Below are 16,800 nucleotides of genomic sequence, written 5' to 3' on the forward strand. Positions count from 1 at the left end.
TCAGCATAGTGTGTACAAGTTCCATTTCCCTATCACTTCTCTTTGAAAATAATTGATAAACTATTTTGCATTCTGTGAGAAGCATGCAGTTAAGTTACTAGTTTGTACTAAGCATTGCAAATGGAATGCTAGCTGTGTGACTGTTTCTTGCATGGCCTCATTTGATCTGAAATGAACCCATTGGTACCAGTGGTCTGGATTTTCCTCTGGTAAATTGTAATGAATTTGCTCAGCAACAGGAAATCCCAATTCCCAGATCTCCCAGGAGTTAATAAAATGATTAGTTTATGTATTTTTTTTATTTGTAGCTTTTCATATAATTAATTTTACAGCCGATGTTCATTTGATCACCTAAAAGCTCAGTTTTGGGGGATGAGCTCCCTTCATCTTCCAGCATCTTTCTCAATAATAGCCAAAATGTTGAACTGACTTATTTATTTATCTTTACAAAAATTAGTGCTTTTTGTGGAAGGTTTACTACTACATCTGCATACAAGACCATGATTTAAATGTCAAAGATTTGCTGGTATTTTCTTTACATTGATATCTGTTGGGAAAAAATGTATTCCCTCTGTACTACGTGGGTCAGTTAGTGGAGGCAACATTGTGTTTGCATCAGACATTCCATTTTTCCATTCTTCTTTTCCAGATTATAGAACAGGCCCCTGTTTCACTCAGGTCAACAACCAGATGTGTCAGGGCCAGCTGACTGGCATTGTTTGCACGAAGACTCTTTGTTGTGCAACCATCGGACGTGCCTGGGGCCATCCTTGCGAGATGTGTCCTGCCCAGCCTCAGCCATGTCGTCGTGGCTTCATTCCTAACATCCGCAATGGAGCATGTCAAGGTAAGCCTTTTGGTTTGGCTGGTCATGGTTACTGCATCGTGAATGTTGTCTAGAAAAGCACGTATCCACCTAAAACCAAATTACAGTTTGTATTTTGCAATGTTTATTATTTCAAAGTTTCAGAGATTTCATGAATCTATGAAATAATAAACACAGGAAAAAATATAATATGATTGCTGTTATTCACAAAATTCTAATAATCGTGGAAACACCAAAGTTTTAGCTGGGATACATGCACCTAATAATGAAACTAATAGTATAGAAAAAAATGAATACAAACTATAAGAACATAATGAGAGAGCTATCCACCAGCTATGATATAATGCTAGTACTGAACCTGAGTCTCTCACTCTGGCCTTTGATTAAAGTAAAAATGCCCATTTACTTTGAGTTATGTCTAGAAAAAGAACTGATGGCATCTGTGTTACTGTTGAGCAGTTTGCTTTGTAAAGTGGTGGTTGGGGTCCTAGTTCTTTATCTTTGCTATTTATTAATTATTTACTTACCTATTTGCACAACCTTGGGGACACACAGATCTTGTAGTTGGAGCCACTTGTGGTTTGTCAATCAGTTGGGTGCAAAGTCTGAAGACTGCTTTAGCAGATGTGGTACCAGGAACATTGCTTTGTGAATGGGCAGCAGCCCCCGGTGTCTTTGACTGGTAAAGAATGGTCTAAGAACTGAGAAGACCTGTCAGACTCCTTGTCTGATGCACCATCCCCTTCTGCCTTTTCTCTAGCAATCAGTGACTGATTGTTCCACTCCCATGTGACCTCATATATATGATGATGAAGGCAGACATATCAAGAAAGTTTCCGTCTTGCCTGCTCTCTGTTTCTTCCTTTGATTGAATTCTTAAACAAACTGCATGTAGAATGAAATGGCTAAAGATAGCAGAAATTCCAAATAATTAGGAGTTTATTTCCTTTCTGTTGCATAGGTGGTGGTAGTCTCAAGTTGAGATATGTAATGAATTATAGACTGTTGTTTCAGTACTTTTCCTGGGATCCCTAGCAGCCAAGTTGGCAGAAATACTCTCCGGAGTGCACAACTTCTGTACATTTTCTCTAGTTTGGCCACAAGACACATATAATACAGGATCTTGTTTGCTGTCAGTGTTCTAGGACCCCAAGGCAATCTCTCTTTCTGACTGGGCAAGTATCCACAGCTAGAATGAGGTCTGGCTCATTATCAGATCTAGGGTGACCAGATCACAGGGATGAAATATCGGGACGCGGGGAGGGGCGGAGGGGGGGCGAAGCAAAAAAAATGACGGCGGAGCAAAAAAAAAAAAAAGCAGTTTTGCAGGGGCGGGGCGGGCGCACGTGCTGCCCACCCCAGGGCAAAAGCTGGCCCCGATGCAGAAGGGGCTGGGGATAAAGAGGGCATGGGGGGGGGGGCACCAATAAGAAGCACTGTGAAGCAAAGTCTGGGGCTGGCCGCGGGGCAGCGGCAGTGCATGTGAGCCGGGGACCCTGGGGGCAGCGCGGCGCGGGCGTGCAGGGGGCCAGGGCTGGCACAGCTGAGCCATAGCAGCGGCCGGTCTCCTGAGGGGCTCCCCGGGGCTCCAGGCTGGGCAACGGGCAGGAGCCAGGGCTTTTCCCAGCCCCGCAGAGCCTCCCGCCCCCCAGCCCGCCGTGGGCACATGCGGCGCGTCCCGCTGCCGGCAGGGAGCCCCGCGCCTCTCCCGCTCGGCTGCGCTCCAGCGGCTCCTTCCCGGCGGGGCGAGCCGCTGGAGCGCAGCCGAGCAAGAGAGGCACGGGGCTCCCTGGCAGCGGCGGGGAAGTTTATGGCAAGGAGAGGGTGGGAACAGGAAGGTTTATGGGGACCCCGGCTGGCCCCTCGCCCCTGTCCGCCGGCCTCCCTGCCTGGGACAAGTCTCGCCCCCGCAGCCCCTCTTCGCCGCGTGTCTCCGGCGGCCCACGCTGCCCACCCGGGCCAGAGCCAGCCCCGGCTGCTGCCTGCACGCAGCCCGGGCCATGCCCAGCTAGCCCCCGGCAGCCGCGGCAACTTTCCCTTCCCCTCCCATGCTCCTGGTAGTTGCCCGACCCTCCTCCCTCCTCCTAACCTCCTCCCTCCATGGAGAGATCCAATGGGGGAAGGAGGGGGCGGAGTCGGGGTGGGGTGGGCGTGAATGCCGGAGCGGAGGGCAAAATTGCTTTTTTGTCCAGTGTCCCGACCAAACATCGGTCGGGACGCGGGACAAAGAAGGAAATATCGGGACTGTCCCGATAAAATCGGGACGTCTGGTCACCCTAATCAGATCTGAAATCAACTGTTATTACAATACATGCATGGTTACAATCTGACAACCCACTCTGAGTGCTTGTTGCATTGGCTATAAAGTGTTTCACAACTCTGCTTGTAGCATGTGGTAATGGCACTTTGCCACGTTTAGAAAACTGGGGTTATTCGGGGCTTGGGATTGTGAATTGGGCTTCAGATTTTGTGTCACTGAAATATGTACATCTCCAATGAAATCCTCAAACCCTACAGTCAATATGCAGCACCTAGAAGATGATGACACAATCTGCTCTTTCTTTCATGGATTATTATAACCATTATATGCACTTTTACTTTTTGTAACAATAGTATAAATGGATATAGCCTGTTAAAGAGATTGGGGAAGTTTGTTACTCAGGGGAATCTCAAAATCAGCTACATGCATTGATCTGCCTGTGGGCGTCAATATCTATTAAGTCTTATGATTTCCCAAAGCCATCTCAGAAAACATGGTTTGGTTACAGTGGTCTCTGTACAGACAGATCCCAAAATGTAACTGAGAGAATGCCTAACACAGTACAAGAGAGAATGGTTATAACTAGGAGAACTCTTTTCTCTAAATAGTCCAATATAAATACTTCAGTCAGCGCATCATTAGGGCATCCCTATAGCACTGGAGAATTCTGTATGTAAACGCTGGGATGAAAAATTTACTAAGATTCCTCTATGACCTAAGGGAAAGTATATAAATGATGCAATAAAAACATGCCTACAGTACTAGGGAATTTTTAGACTAAATTCTGCATTCACAGAGATTCAGAAAAGCCTGATATTTTGGGATACTATAGCTAATATTAGAATAATGGACTCAGGAAGTGTATCCTGTAATACTGCAGAACTGGCCACGTAACTTGTTTTAATATGCTAAATGTAAATATATACATCTAGGAACAAAGGATGTAGGCCATATTTATAGGATGGGGAAATCTCATCTGGGAAACAATGACTGAAAAATATTTGAGGGTCCTGGTGGATGATCAGCTGACTATAAGCTTTCAGTTTGATGCTGTGGCCAAAAGGACTCATGTGATTCTTGGATGCATAAACAGGGAAATTTCAAGTAGGTGTAGAGAGGTTATTTTACTTCTGTATTTGGCATTAGTGCAAGTACTGCTGGAATCCTGTGTCCAGTTCTGGTGTCCACAATTTCAAGAAGGATGTTGCTAAATTTGGAGAGGGTTCAAGAAGAGCCAATAGAATGATTAAAGGATTAGGAAACTTGCCTTCTTGAATACAGGACACCTGGTAAAATTATTCGTATTCAAGTGAGTTCAATGGCAATCAATCAGAATATGCAGTAGAACCATTCAAATTAACATCAAGTTGACTGAGTCCCTGTTAAAAAGAAATACTGCATAGTTGTATTTTTTTTTTGTTTGCCTTCTTATCTTTAAGGCTTTACGGGTCGCACGGGAAGGGATGACACACACACACACACACACACACACCCTCCTCCTCCACCCCCCCCCACACAGATGGGGAGAGGTGACACACACACACACACACGCACACACGCTCCCATACACCTCTCTCACACAGGGGGGGTGACCGACCAACTCGACCCTCCCTGCCTGGTGCTCTCCACCCTCCATGCCTGGCTGGGGCTCCTGGACGGACCCACCTCTCCTGGTACCTGGCGCCACATCTTCCCAAGGCAACGTGTATGGCGGGGGGCACACAGTCATATGCCCCCCCACCCCAGATTTCTGCCAGGGTTCACACCAGAATGTGGCCAGCAGCAGTCTTTCGGCACTGTGCAGGAGGGAAGGGATGGGAACTGCTTCCAGCTGCAGGGAAGGAGGAGGCGAGGAAGGGATGACCTGGCCCATGTCTTTGCAGAGCTCATCTCTTCTTTCCCCCCCGCCATGTGGCTGGCAGCAATTGGCCCTTCTTGCCCGCACGGTGTCGAAAGGCAGCTAACATCTCCAGCTGCTGATGGCCATGGACATAAGCCAGCCGCCTCTGGCTACACCAGGGCCCAAGGAACCTGACTGCAGGGGCTTCATGGAACCTGGCCAGAGAGGTGGCTCAGCAGGGGACAGTCAGGGTCCTAGAGCCCGGGCTCCAGCCCCAGCCAAAGTGTCTATACTGCAATTAAAGAGCCCCTTAGCCCAAGCCCTGTGAGCCCAAGTCAGCTGGCACAGGCCCACTGTGGGTTTTTAATTGCAGTGTAGACATACCCTTATTGATAATGTGGGGTGAGACAGCTTCCCATCCCAGCCAGAAAAGGGGGTTAAAGAGCACCTCTGGGCACAGTCAGCCTCAGCCCAGCACATCTAAGAGGCCTGTTGAGCCTGGAGGGTGTGGCTCCTTAAAAGTGAGGATTCAAGTTCAATACCAGGTGGCATTCAGAGGGAAGCTCTCTAGCTTCACAGAGCTGGAGTTGCTTACCTGGAAAGCTGCTTAAAGAGCCTCTGCTGCCTGCACCTGCCTGGAGCCTTTGAAGAGGCAGAGGGATCATCTTTACTTTGTTTTCCTTCTTAAAGCTCGGGGTACTCACCCGTGGCCCCTCAGTCATACAAAGGGTTAGGAACCCATCCCCCTGCACAGAGACGGTTTCCTTTTGCCTTGCAGGGTACAGCCAGGTAAGCCCGGACTGCTTTGTAGGTTTTTTCATTTGAACTCCTGTTGCATCCAGGAGGGTTGCTTTCTCAAGCTTCACAGCTGGAGGCCCACACCCCACACTGCAAGCCAACTCAAATGTCTACATCCAGCGAAAGACCTCTGGGATGAGAGAGGTGCTCACCCTCACCACTAGGGAGCACCCTAAAGCAGTGGTTCTCAAACTTTTGTACTGGTGACCTCTTTCCCATAGCAAGCCTCTAAGTGTGACCCCTTGTAAATTAAATCACCACTTTTTCATTTTTTTAAATATATTTAACACCATTATAAATTCTGGAGGCAAAGTGGGGTTTGGGATGGAGGCTGACAGCTTGCAACCCCCAGTGTAATAACCTCATGACCCTTTAAGGGATCCAAGAACCCCTGCCCTAGAGATTCAACCTATGGCACAGTGGCTGTAAGAAACATGAGCTTTGTTGAGAAATCATTGAATTCACTGAAATCTAGTCTAAATAATCTTCATCTGCAATAAAGAAGTTTTATATGTGTTGCTAAAATCCCCAAAGATGAGAGGTGGAAATGAAAGGGGGCATGAAAGATAATACCAGATTAGTGATTTCTAATTGGGAGTTAAACAAATAAACAAACAAAAAAACCCGAGGAGTCCTTGTGGCACCTTAGAGACTAACAAATTTATTTGGGCATAAGCCTTCGTGGGCCCACGAATTTTTAGTCTCTAAGGTGCCACAAGGACTCCTCGTTTAAAAAAATTTTTTTTTCTCCCCTCTTCTCCCTCCTCTGATACAGACTAACGCGGCTTCCACTGAAACTAATTGGGAGTGCCACTGTTTGCCTAGATGCTTCCGGTCACACATACACAAAGATCAGAAGAGGATAGCACTAATCGAGGGGTCGGCAACCTTTGAGAAGTGGCATGCCAAGTCTTCAATAATTTAAGGTTTCGCGTGCCAGTAATAAATTTTACATTTACAGGGGCCCCCGACAGAACCCCAGACTGGCAGCGGACTGAGTGGGGCCGGCGGTAGGGACCCTGGCTGGCAGGAGCAGGTGGACGGAACCCCAGACCAGCAGCGGGCCGAGCGGCTCAGCCCACTGCCGGCCCGGGGTTCCGTCCATCCAGGTCAGCAGCAGGCTGAACGGGGCCGAGACCCTGGCTGGCAAGGGGCCGGCAGCCGGAACCCCAGACTGGCAGCAGGCTGAGCGGGGCCGGCGGCTGGAACCCCAGACCAGCGACGGGCTGAGTGGCTCAGGCCGCCGTCGGTCTGGAGTTCTGTCCGCTGGCTCCTGCCGGCCAGGGTCCCGGCCCCACTCAGCCCGCTGCCGGCCGGGTTTCCATTCACCCAGGCCGGCAGCGGGCTGAGTGGGGCTGGCGGCCAGGACCCAGGCTGGCAGCAGCATGCCAGTAAAAATCGGCTCGCGTGCCGCCGGTTACCAACCTCTGCACTAATCCATTTCTAGCTTTATTTAAGGGTTGTAAAAATGGAGAAATTAAATTCTCCACTTAAGTAGGTAATTTGGCCAATGTCATAAGCAAAATTAATGGAAAAACTGGACACTAACCATTAGGAACTGATACATTATGATATAGAGGCTCTTTGATGTAATGGGCACTATATAAAGACACAGATTAGACACATGTGGATGAGATTGACAGATAACCCATTTGAAGGAGGTGGAAGGCTGCATGGTGAGAAAGTTGCATGAAAAAAACAAAGAAAATCAGAACTTGCCAAGCCTGAAGATCGGGAGAACAGATTTACCTTATGAGGATCCATGAGGCAGCAAAGGATAACATCAAAGTCCCTGGTCCAGATAGAGAGGGAATTGGCTTGAGTACTAAGTGGGGAGCTATCCTCACTTATTATTAATTGTATCAACTATTGTGTGTCTAACTTCTGGTAGGCTTCTATATACAACTGTTAGCCTTTCTGAATTGCAGATGAGTTTTATCCATATCTATATGTGAAAATTAAACCAGAATAAGGTATGGTGTGCACTTCCAAAGATGAGTTAATCAAGAATAGCTATCCAGAATAACGCCATGTAGACAAGCCCTTACTTAAAGAACAAATAGTTCTGTATCTATAGCTATATCTATCCTAATATATATAATCAGAGAAGTAAGTGCTGATGCAGTTTATATGGTGTTAAGTGATGTAATTTACACAGTGAAGGAGCCAAAGGCTGAGGTTGGAGCAGGAAAATCAACAAGAGGTGTAAAAATAATGCAGCCTGCCTTTATTTTTGTATGGCCTTGGGCCATTCATTTCACTTCTTTATGCCTGTAAAGGATAAAAGCCTAGCTGGCTGGCTAGAGACAAGGTGGATGAGGTAATATATTTTATTGGACCAACTTCTGTTGGTGAAAGTGACAGGTTTTTGAGCTACACAGAGCTCCTTTTCAGGTCTAAGAGAGGTACTCAGCTGGATGGCTGGCATTTTTTGTGGATTAGTCAGTTATGTTTGCAGAACAAGTAGAATGCTATAGATTTATTTATTTATTCATTCATTAACGATACCATGGCAACCTAAAGAGGAATTTTAAAATAACCCAAATCTTTAAAGCTCCCCATAGCAGTTCTTTTTGCTTCAACAATAGGCTTTATGACTGATTTTTAATTCAGGAAAGGATAGAAATGACACCTGTCATGTTCCCAAGAGATCAGACAATCCCTCATCCCAAAGTATTCAGACAAGAGACAGTCTTAGTTGAAAATATTTTCTTGCCATTACTACATGGCTGTGCAGCAAGGTAGTGGCAGGAATCCCACGCTGGAAGATTTCTCAGATCTTCCCAACATTTCTTAACAGTCCATTTTTTAGCTACTCCCTTTCCTCTTCAGACAGTGATTCTTAGCACCAGGGAAAGGAAATAGAGAGCTCCTACATCTTTGCCCACTACCGAGTGGCTAATCCAATTTCAAGGGTTTTCCCAAACATCTTCCCTCCTGCTGCCCATTGTTCTTATGAAAATGGGACAGAGCTGCAGGAGATGATATGCTGAGAAATGATACAGTAAGAATACTTCCAGTCAGAGATGGCAGAATACATAAAAACTTAAAATTCATGATGGAAAAACAACCGATATTATTTTCCTGATAGGTCAGTTCTGAAGATCTACTGTATGTGTTAAAGTGACCCTTTTAAAACAGGTGTCCCCTTACCTGGGACTCCATCTGGATCCCATTGAAGTCAATGCCATAACTCTCAGGATCAGATCCCTAATAACTGATAATACCTCAGTTTTTTTTTTCTTGTTTTAATAATTTAATGTGATTTTTCACCATTTCTGCTGATTATTTACTTTTGCATTATTTTACTCATCTAGGGCACACAGAAAAGGCTAGTCTTTTCAACTGTATTCTAGGCCATTTAGCTTTCTGATTCTCATGCACCAGGTTAATTAAAAAACAACCAAATCTATTTTAATTTAAATGAAAATAGAACATTCAGGAGACTGTTTCTGTTTAGTAAAACTTTTTTGTTTAAAAAAACAACGAAACCAAGCTTCTTCCCCTAAATTTAGGGTCTAAACTATCTGATAGCATTTCTTTAAGTATATTTGAAAGAGCCTCTATTTCCCTAAGCTTTTTTTTTTTTTATCTTTAGGGTTCTCTGAGAAACTGTCCACTCATCAGAGAGAGAGGCCGAAGTTGGCTAGGTTTTCAAAGTTGCATGTGTAAAGTTAGCAATGCAAATCCTGCAGGCAGTTACCACTTACTCAGAAAACTGTCTGAAAAAGCAAAGAACCTTTTTTCACCTGCCAGATATTAGCAGACCCATGAACACATGGAAACATTCTACCTAATCTTTAGCATATTGAATCTCTTGGTATATACAATCGGGCCTAAAGGATAATTCATTTAATTTTGTGTTTAGGGCCCTAAGAATGCTTTTTATTCATTTGGCCCTCAGAAGCATGAACAGTTTGGGAATGAATAATGTTGAAATTGAGGTATAGTTAAACCTGGCTGACAAGGTAGAACAAAAACACCCAAACCACCTGTCTGTTTGATCCCCTGTCTATTTGATCTCAAAATTGTAGTGTATGCAGACAAATGATTCCCGTGGCTTAAAATGGTATTCAGAAAGTAATTCATTGAATAAGCCATTTTAAGAATATATTGTATTAACTTTGCTCTCTAGCCTTTCCAAATTCCAAAAGGCTAATAGCATAATTCTAAAAACCCTTATTTGGACAAGCGAGGGGAGGGGGTTGTGTAATGTGAGACACAAGTAATAGTTTCATTGACTTGAGCTACTCCGATAAAAAGGAACTACTTGCAGGTTTAGCCCTCTAGGTTTTATTTCTTTTAACTAACAATGGTGCTTAATGTATTCATTCACTTTATATTAAAAATGATTTTAAACAATTCCCTTACAGTGAAAATATAACACCTACCCCCACGCACACATTTGGATTAACATCTTTCCTAGAAGTTGCTGAACATGTAAGCCAGCTCATGTGATTGAGGCTTTGCAGGATCAGTACCTCACTTAGCAAGACTGTATTCATATTTCTTCATTGGACAGGTTTCCTTCTTTGTACAGCAGTGGGCTGTGTAAAATAACCATCCCCGAGGTGGTCTTTCTTTCCTCCCCTTTCAAAAATAATGGATTTTTTTCCAAACCATGTGGATTAAAGTTGTAATTAATGGAATTACTTGAATTCTAAAACTTTGTTCAAGGCCAGAAAGAAACCATTTCTGCTTCTGGAACTTATTCATTTCCTGCTGCTACTGCAATTAATTTATAATTACTTAATATCTTTGGCTTATAAGGCAGTGAAGTGTACTCTTATGAGATTCAAACAGAGATCGTCTTTGTGAAGGCCACCAGTAAACTCAGATATTGCTGTTTTCAAATTAATCTGCTTTTTAACCACAACTTTGCTGAGGTAGCATAATTTAAACAAGCAGCAATAACTGACGGGGTGCATTTATATTCAGCATCTTAAGTTCATTTTGAGGCAAAAGAGTCAAAGGCCATATACAATAATTATGTGCTGGAGGGGGCTATTGGGTGGGTTTGGTATGAGTGAAGCTTATCTTCTCTCTGGATACTGCTAAATCAGACCTGCCAGGTCTGACTTCACTGGCCTCACAATTAGAAGGGACAATTTTGAATTCCAAATACAGTAACTCCTCGCTTAACGTTGTAGTTATGTTCCTGAAAAATGTGACTTTAAGTGCAACGATGTTAAGCGAATCCAATTTCCCCATAAGAATTAATGTAAATGGGGGAGGGGGGGTTAGGTTCCAGGGAAATTTTTTTCACCATACAAAAAATGAGGTGTGTGTGTATATATATATATATATATATATATATATATATATATATATATATATATATATATATATATATATATATATATATACATATACACACACACACATAGTATAAGTTTTAAACAAACAGTTTAATACTGCACACAGCAATGATGATTGTGAAGCTTGGCTGACGTGGTGAGGTAAGAGGGTGGGATATTTCCCAGGGAGTGCCTTACTGCTAAATGATGAACTAGCACTCGGGTCTGCCCTCAAGGATTAACGTTGTTAATGTAGCCTCACACTGTGCAAGGCAGCACGAATGGAGGGAGGGGAGACAGCATGGCACACACCCTGTGTGTGTGAGAGAGAGATGCGCATTGCCCCTTTAAGTACGCTGACACCACATTCTAAGTACATTGCCTTTAAAAAGATCAGGAAGTTGAGACAGCAGCTGCGGCCAGCTCTCTCCTCCTGAGCCCTGTTGTGTATCCCTCCCTTCTGTATATGGAGAAGGGGGGTAAGCGGGGGGCAGGAGCAGAGGGGAGGGGGATACCCTGACATTAGTCCCCCTCTTCCCCCCTCCCCTGCACAGCAAGAAGGAGGCTCCCAGGACCATCTCCAAGGCAGAGGGCAGGAGAGCACATGGCAGTGGGGGGAGGGACAGCTGATCTGCCGGCAATTGGTAGCCTGCTGGGCAGCTGCCGCACAGGGAACTTAGGGGAGTGGGGAGCTGATGGAGGGGGGGCCTGCCGGTCCACCCTGGTTGCAAGCCCCCACCAGCTAGCTCCAATGGCCACTCTTCCTGCATGCAGTGGACAAAGCAGGCGGCGCCAAACAATGTTATAAGGAAGCATTGTACAACTTTAAACGAGCATGTGCCCTAATTGATCAGCAATGTAACAACGAAACAGCATTAACCGGGACGACTTTTTAAGTGAGGAGTTACTGTAGATCAGATTGCACTAAGTGATGTTTTTTAGAAAAGAATGTTCCCAGGAAGGATATGCTGGAATCCCCACCCCTTATAAGAGCTTCAGCACACGCACGATCTAAATAATGTATTTGCACACTGCTGTGTGAAATAAGGACAGTTACAGGAAAAAAAGTATAAACACTTCCAGCAAATGTACTTAAAATACGTTTGTTTGCCAAGCAGTGTTGCCTCCTTTCTTCTTCCCAAAATCAGTCACCCAACCTATCTACAACACAGAAAACTGGGGTCACGAGGCTGAGGTTTTTTTACTGTTCGTTTGTTTTTTTGGTGGGGTGGGAAAGGACAAGACTTTGTTAAAATATTGGCAGTGCATCACTGGAAAGAGTAGAGGTAGAGGAGAGTCAAAGCCAAATAAAATGGATGTCAATGTGAAAGAAAGAATGAGGGAAAAGTAGATGCTTTTGGAACCACTTTTTTTCTTTTTTAAAATAGTTTTATCTTCCTAGTGCTTGATTTAAACAACACGAACCAAAAATAACAAAACTAGAAACCTCCCCCCCACAAACTGAATAGGGGGCAGGCTGGCTGACTGTGTACGGGAAACAGAGAAGTGACTGTGCACTGAGTGCTGTTAATGTGCACACTAAACCAACTGAAAAAAATATTTTCCCCCAAATCCTTTCAGTTATAATAATCCTAAAGGGTTCTTTTATCAGTAATCGATAAAGGAAGTTTTAGATACAAGTGTTACTTTTAAGTAGACAGTGTATTTTTAATGTTGCTGGCTACTCTGGATTCTATATTTAAATAATTGAAGGAGTAATCTAAAACTCACCCCAATGCACATAAAGCTCTTTGGTGCCCAGAGGCCTAGTGGCCCTCATTGTTATTGCTTGTATGGAAAATTGTCCTTGATATTTTAAAAAAATTGATAAGTAGTACAAGCAGCTGGGCTCTACTTCTTCTTCAGAAGAGGAGGCTGGTGGTAGTGTGAAGATTTATGGTGCCAAAAAGGATTATCTTGAATGCCCTCATCAAAATCCTAAAACCAGTCCTTTGCATAGTCGAGTGATCAGAGTCGGAGGGACAGGACAGGACCACGCAAAAATGCTAAAGCCAACTGTGGGTATCTGACCTTAATCTAGGACTGTAGACAAAGGAATACCCTCTAACTTTTGAACTTGAACAAGGTTCGTGCATAGTACTTTGCTGATGCAGAGTGAAGAAATTTGCACTGCTTTTACATCTGCTTTATCTGTTTTTTTTTTTTTTTTTGAAAGAATAAAGCAGTTTGTTTTTCAATTCCAACATCTTTTATAATCACTAAGCGTTCTGTTCTCCTGTATGTCGGTTATGCCCACATATGGGCTAGGAAACAGCATGGGTTTGGACTCAGTTTTCTTTTCATTGCTCTATCAGTAAGGAGCTGGGGAGCAGCACAGTTGCCCCAACGCTGATCCAAACTGCCTTCTCTAAACCTACAAATATGGATGTCTTTTGAGCTCCCATAGAGGAACGTCTGAGATTTTTGGAGACAAAGGTACCACGTAATGGAAATGCCTCCACACAGCTAGGATCTGCAGGTTTTGACTCCCCAGAGTTCACAGAAGTGGAGTGGAGCCTTTGGGCACTTAATCAAATTATTTATTGTGAAGGAATTAATAAACATACAACTCCAAAATTTCATAGCGCTGTAGTTTAAATGAACTTTTGAAAGGAGAGCTGTGAGAGCTTATGAGAGGCTAAGTATCTGAATGTATATGTCATGCATTAGCCTGAAGCTTGCTTTCCATACTCTTCCCCCCCACACCTACACCCACCTTTGGTACAAAGAGTTCCTCTATATGGCTCTGGCCTACACTGGTTAGTTCAGAGAGATCTCTGTAAGATACTCTGTATTACTTTAACTACTCATCTGATTTAGCAGTACCAAATTCAGTCATTGGGGCTGTGCTGATAGTAAGCTACAGAAATACAGGATGTTTTCATCTATATGGAAAATGCTTTACATGTGTGGAACTATTGCACTTTAAAAGTATAGCATTGTAATAGGTGTTTTTGAAAAGTTCTTGGCTCATACCTTATTGTGTATACTGTAAAAAATTTTTTTTAAAAAGCAAGGGTTTTGCCCACTTGGCCTAATTTTGCAATGAATGAGCTTGCAATAACTAACATTATGGGCATGATGTTGGTTCTCGTATTTCACTAGCAGGATATATGGTTTTTGAACTATGTTGTAATGAAGTTGGGAAGAAAACACAATTTAAATTGGAAATAGTGCATGTTAAAGCACAGTAGAAATCTACTATAGACAAACTGCAAAGGAAGAATGAAAATGGAGTGAAGTACAATTAACAACTGTGGAGCTCCACACTAACAAATCTGTCAAATCTAGCAGACCCTGAATGTTGCATGCTTTATCTAATATATCACAATTTATAGCTTAGGGGAGAGCATGGGTAAGGGTCAGTGCCAGACAACGTGGTCTCCAAATTCACGACGAGATGCAGAAAAGTGAGGTAATGCAAATAATGGTTATTTTTCAGAATTCTTTCAAAGATGGAGCTGTCCATCTGTTTATCACAACTGTAATTCAAGCAATGTCTGATTTCAAGCAAACTGTTTTCTCTTTATAGATGTTGATGAGTGCCAGGCTATACCAGGGGTCTGTTCAGGAGGAAACTGCATTAATACAGTTGGCTCTTATGAATGCAAGTGTCCTGCTGGTCACAGACAGAATGAGGCAACTCAGAAATGTGAAGGTAAGTGTATAATGTCTGAGAACATTCCTAAATGGTGATCATTGACTCAAAGTAAAGTGTCTCTTTGTGCTGTGTTTTTAGAGACTTGTACAGTGGATCATGATTGGAGCCTTTCTGGTAAAGAAAGAAAAAGGTTTCAAAGTTCTGGGTTTTACTACAGAGAATTTTAGCTATGTTTGATGTAGGGAGGCACTACTGGTTGTATTTCTGCTGTGCTCAGTCATCGTTATTGGGCTCATCACATCATGCGTATCTGCTTTGTTCTTCATACTTTCTACTAGACAGTTTGCCAGCTTACCTGATAAACTGAATAAAGCAGAAAATAATCCTGTTCCAAAGTTTAAAAAAAAAATTAAGATGAAAAGACTGAATGTACAGCATTTGGAAGCAATTGTATTATCATGGTTTATTTTTTTAAAAGTTCAAAATATTCTAGTATTGCTTGCTCATATCGATTCCAATTAGGTGTGCGCACGCCATGTGCACGGCTGTCAGAAAGTTTTTCCCCTAACAGCATCCATCAGGTCAGCTGTGGAGCCCCCTGGAGTGGCCGAGCCGGCACCCTCTCAGTTCCTTCATACTGCCCGTGATGGTCGTTGGAACTGTGGCGTCTTGCTTTTCAAGTTCTCTACGTTTTCCCTAGCGTTCTAGATAGTTGTTGTTTGCTTTTGTTGGTAGTTCTTTGTTTTTGTTGTAGTTAGTGGTAATTGGGTTGGGGGTTTACCCTCCACCCTGACTGTTTTTTCTTCGGAGTTCTCGTGCCCAAGTCCCCAGGATTCAAGCCCTCCACATCCTGCTGTAAGCCCATGCCCACAGGCGACCCCCATGTCTCTTGTCTAAAGTGTCTGGAGAAGGCTCACCAGGCTGAGAAGTGCAGGATCTGCAAGGGTTTTCATCCCCAGACTAAGAAGGAGAGGGACTTTCGCCTGAAGTAGCTCCTTATGGAGGCGGCCCTTCAATCCCAGCCTACTTCAGTGCGGCAGGACCCAGCAACGAGTTCTTGGGTGCACAGCGCCCCGGCGGTGATAGTGGACGATAATGGACTCTGGCCGAGACCCACGGTACCGAAGTCGGTGACATCGACCCGGCACCACTCCCATTCCCCGGCACTGAAGCAACTCTGGAAGCTGGAGAAGGACGGCTCTCCTTCTCAGAGACCCACCCCTCTGGAACCAGCCACCGTGGTGTATCCTGGAGGGGAGCACCCGGGAGCGAAGGTCATGGACATGGCACCATCGACTTTGGCTCCGCTAGGGGAACCGTTGAGTTTTGTGCCGCTGGACTCCACAACCCGCAGCATTATGAAAGTCCAACTGCCTTCCACCCCGGACACCTTTGCGGCTGTGAGGAACCTCATCGCCATGACGGCACCGGGGTCTCCTCTGCTCCACGCCAAGCCTCTGGTGCCTCCGCGGATGGCACTGTCTCGAGGAAAGCTGGCGTTGATCCGACCATCAGCACTGCCAGCTCCTTTGGCCGAGCCTTGGTACCGCTCCCGGTCCCACCACCACTCCCTATCGCGGCGCTGGTTGTACTCGCGGCACTGCTCCGGATTGCATTGACACTCCTGATCGTGGCGCTGCTCCGCACACTGGTCGATGTTGCGGAGAAGGTCCCGGATGTGGCAACGATCCAAGCACCGTTCACCATCCTGGCGCAGCACCAGGCAACAGTACTGCTCCAGGTCCCGGTACTGTTCCAAGTCCCGGCACTACTCCCCAGCATCGCGACGCCGCTCACTGGTGCAGCTCCGCTCGGCGCCGCCCTGGCTCTCGCGGTTCGGATCTTGTTCCTCAGGTTCGGAGACGGTGTCGCAGTTTTCGGAGCGGGACTGCCGCCAGTCAAATCGTAGCCATCCTGATATGGGGGCAGGACCGTGGCAGGCTCAGTGGCTGTTCTGGACCCCATGGACGTATCACCAGGCCCAAGGTACACAGTCTGGAGCTTCCTGGTCAGCCACCTCTGAACCACAGGTGCCGGAAGCCTCAGCTAGTCGGCCCGCTCCTGGAGGTGTGGAGGAAATGTTGGGCCTCCTCCCCACCTCAGGACCCCCTCTGACTCCGGTTCCTGAGCCTGCACCTGCAGTCAGCGACATGGGACATCGGGCCCCCGTGGAGCAAA

The 16,800-nt window shown here is 45.1% G+C and overlaps 1 protein-coding gene across 1 annotated transcript in view; it reads left to right on the forward strand.

The window, feature by feature from the left end:
- Nucleotides 1–16,800, forward strand: part of FBN2 (fibrillin 2) — a 268,195-nt gene that overhangs the window by 51,785 nt on the left and 199,610 nt on the right. Inside the window, exons 6-7 of the mRNA XM_054032264.1 lie at nucleotides 650–847; nucleotides 14,554–14,679. Of these exons, the coding sequence (XP_053888239.1) occupies nucleotides 650–847; nucleotides 14,554–14,679 (324 nt within the window). The remainder of the gene's footprint in view (nucleotides 1–649; nucleotides 848–14,553; nucleotides 14,680–16,800) is intronic.

The sequence above is a fragment of the Malaclemys terrapin genome, chromosome 6, assembly GCF_027887155.1.
Source record: "Malaclemys terrapin pileata isolate rMalTer1 chromosome 6, rMalTer1.hap1, whole genome shotgun sequence".
Taxonomy (NCBI): domain Eukaryota; kingdom Metazoa; phylum Chordata; order Testudines; family Emydidae; genus Malaclemys; species Malaclemys terrapin.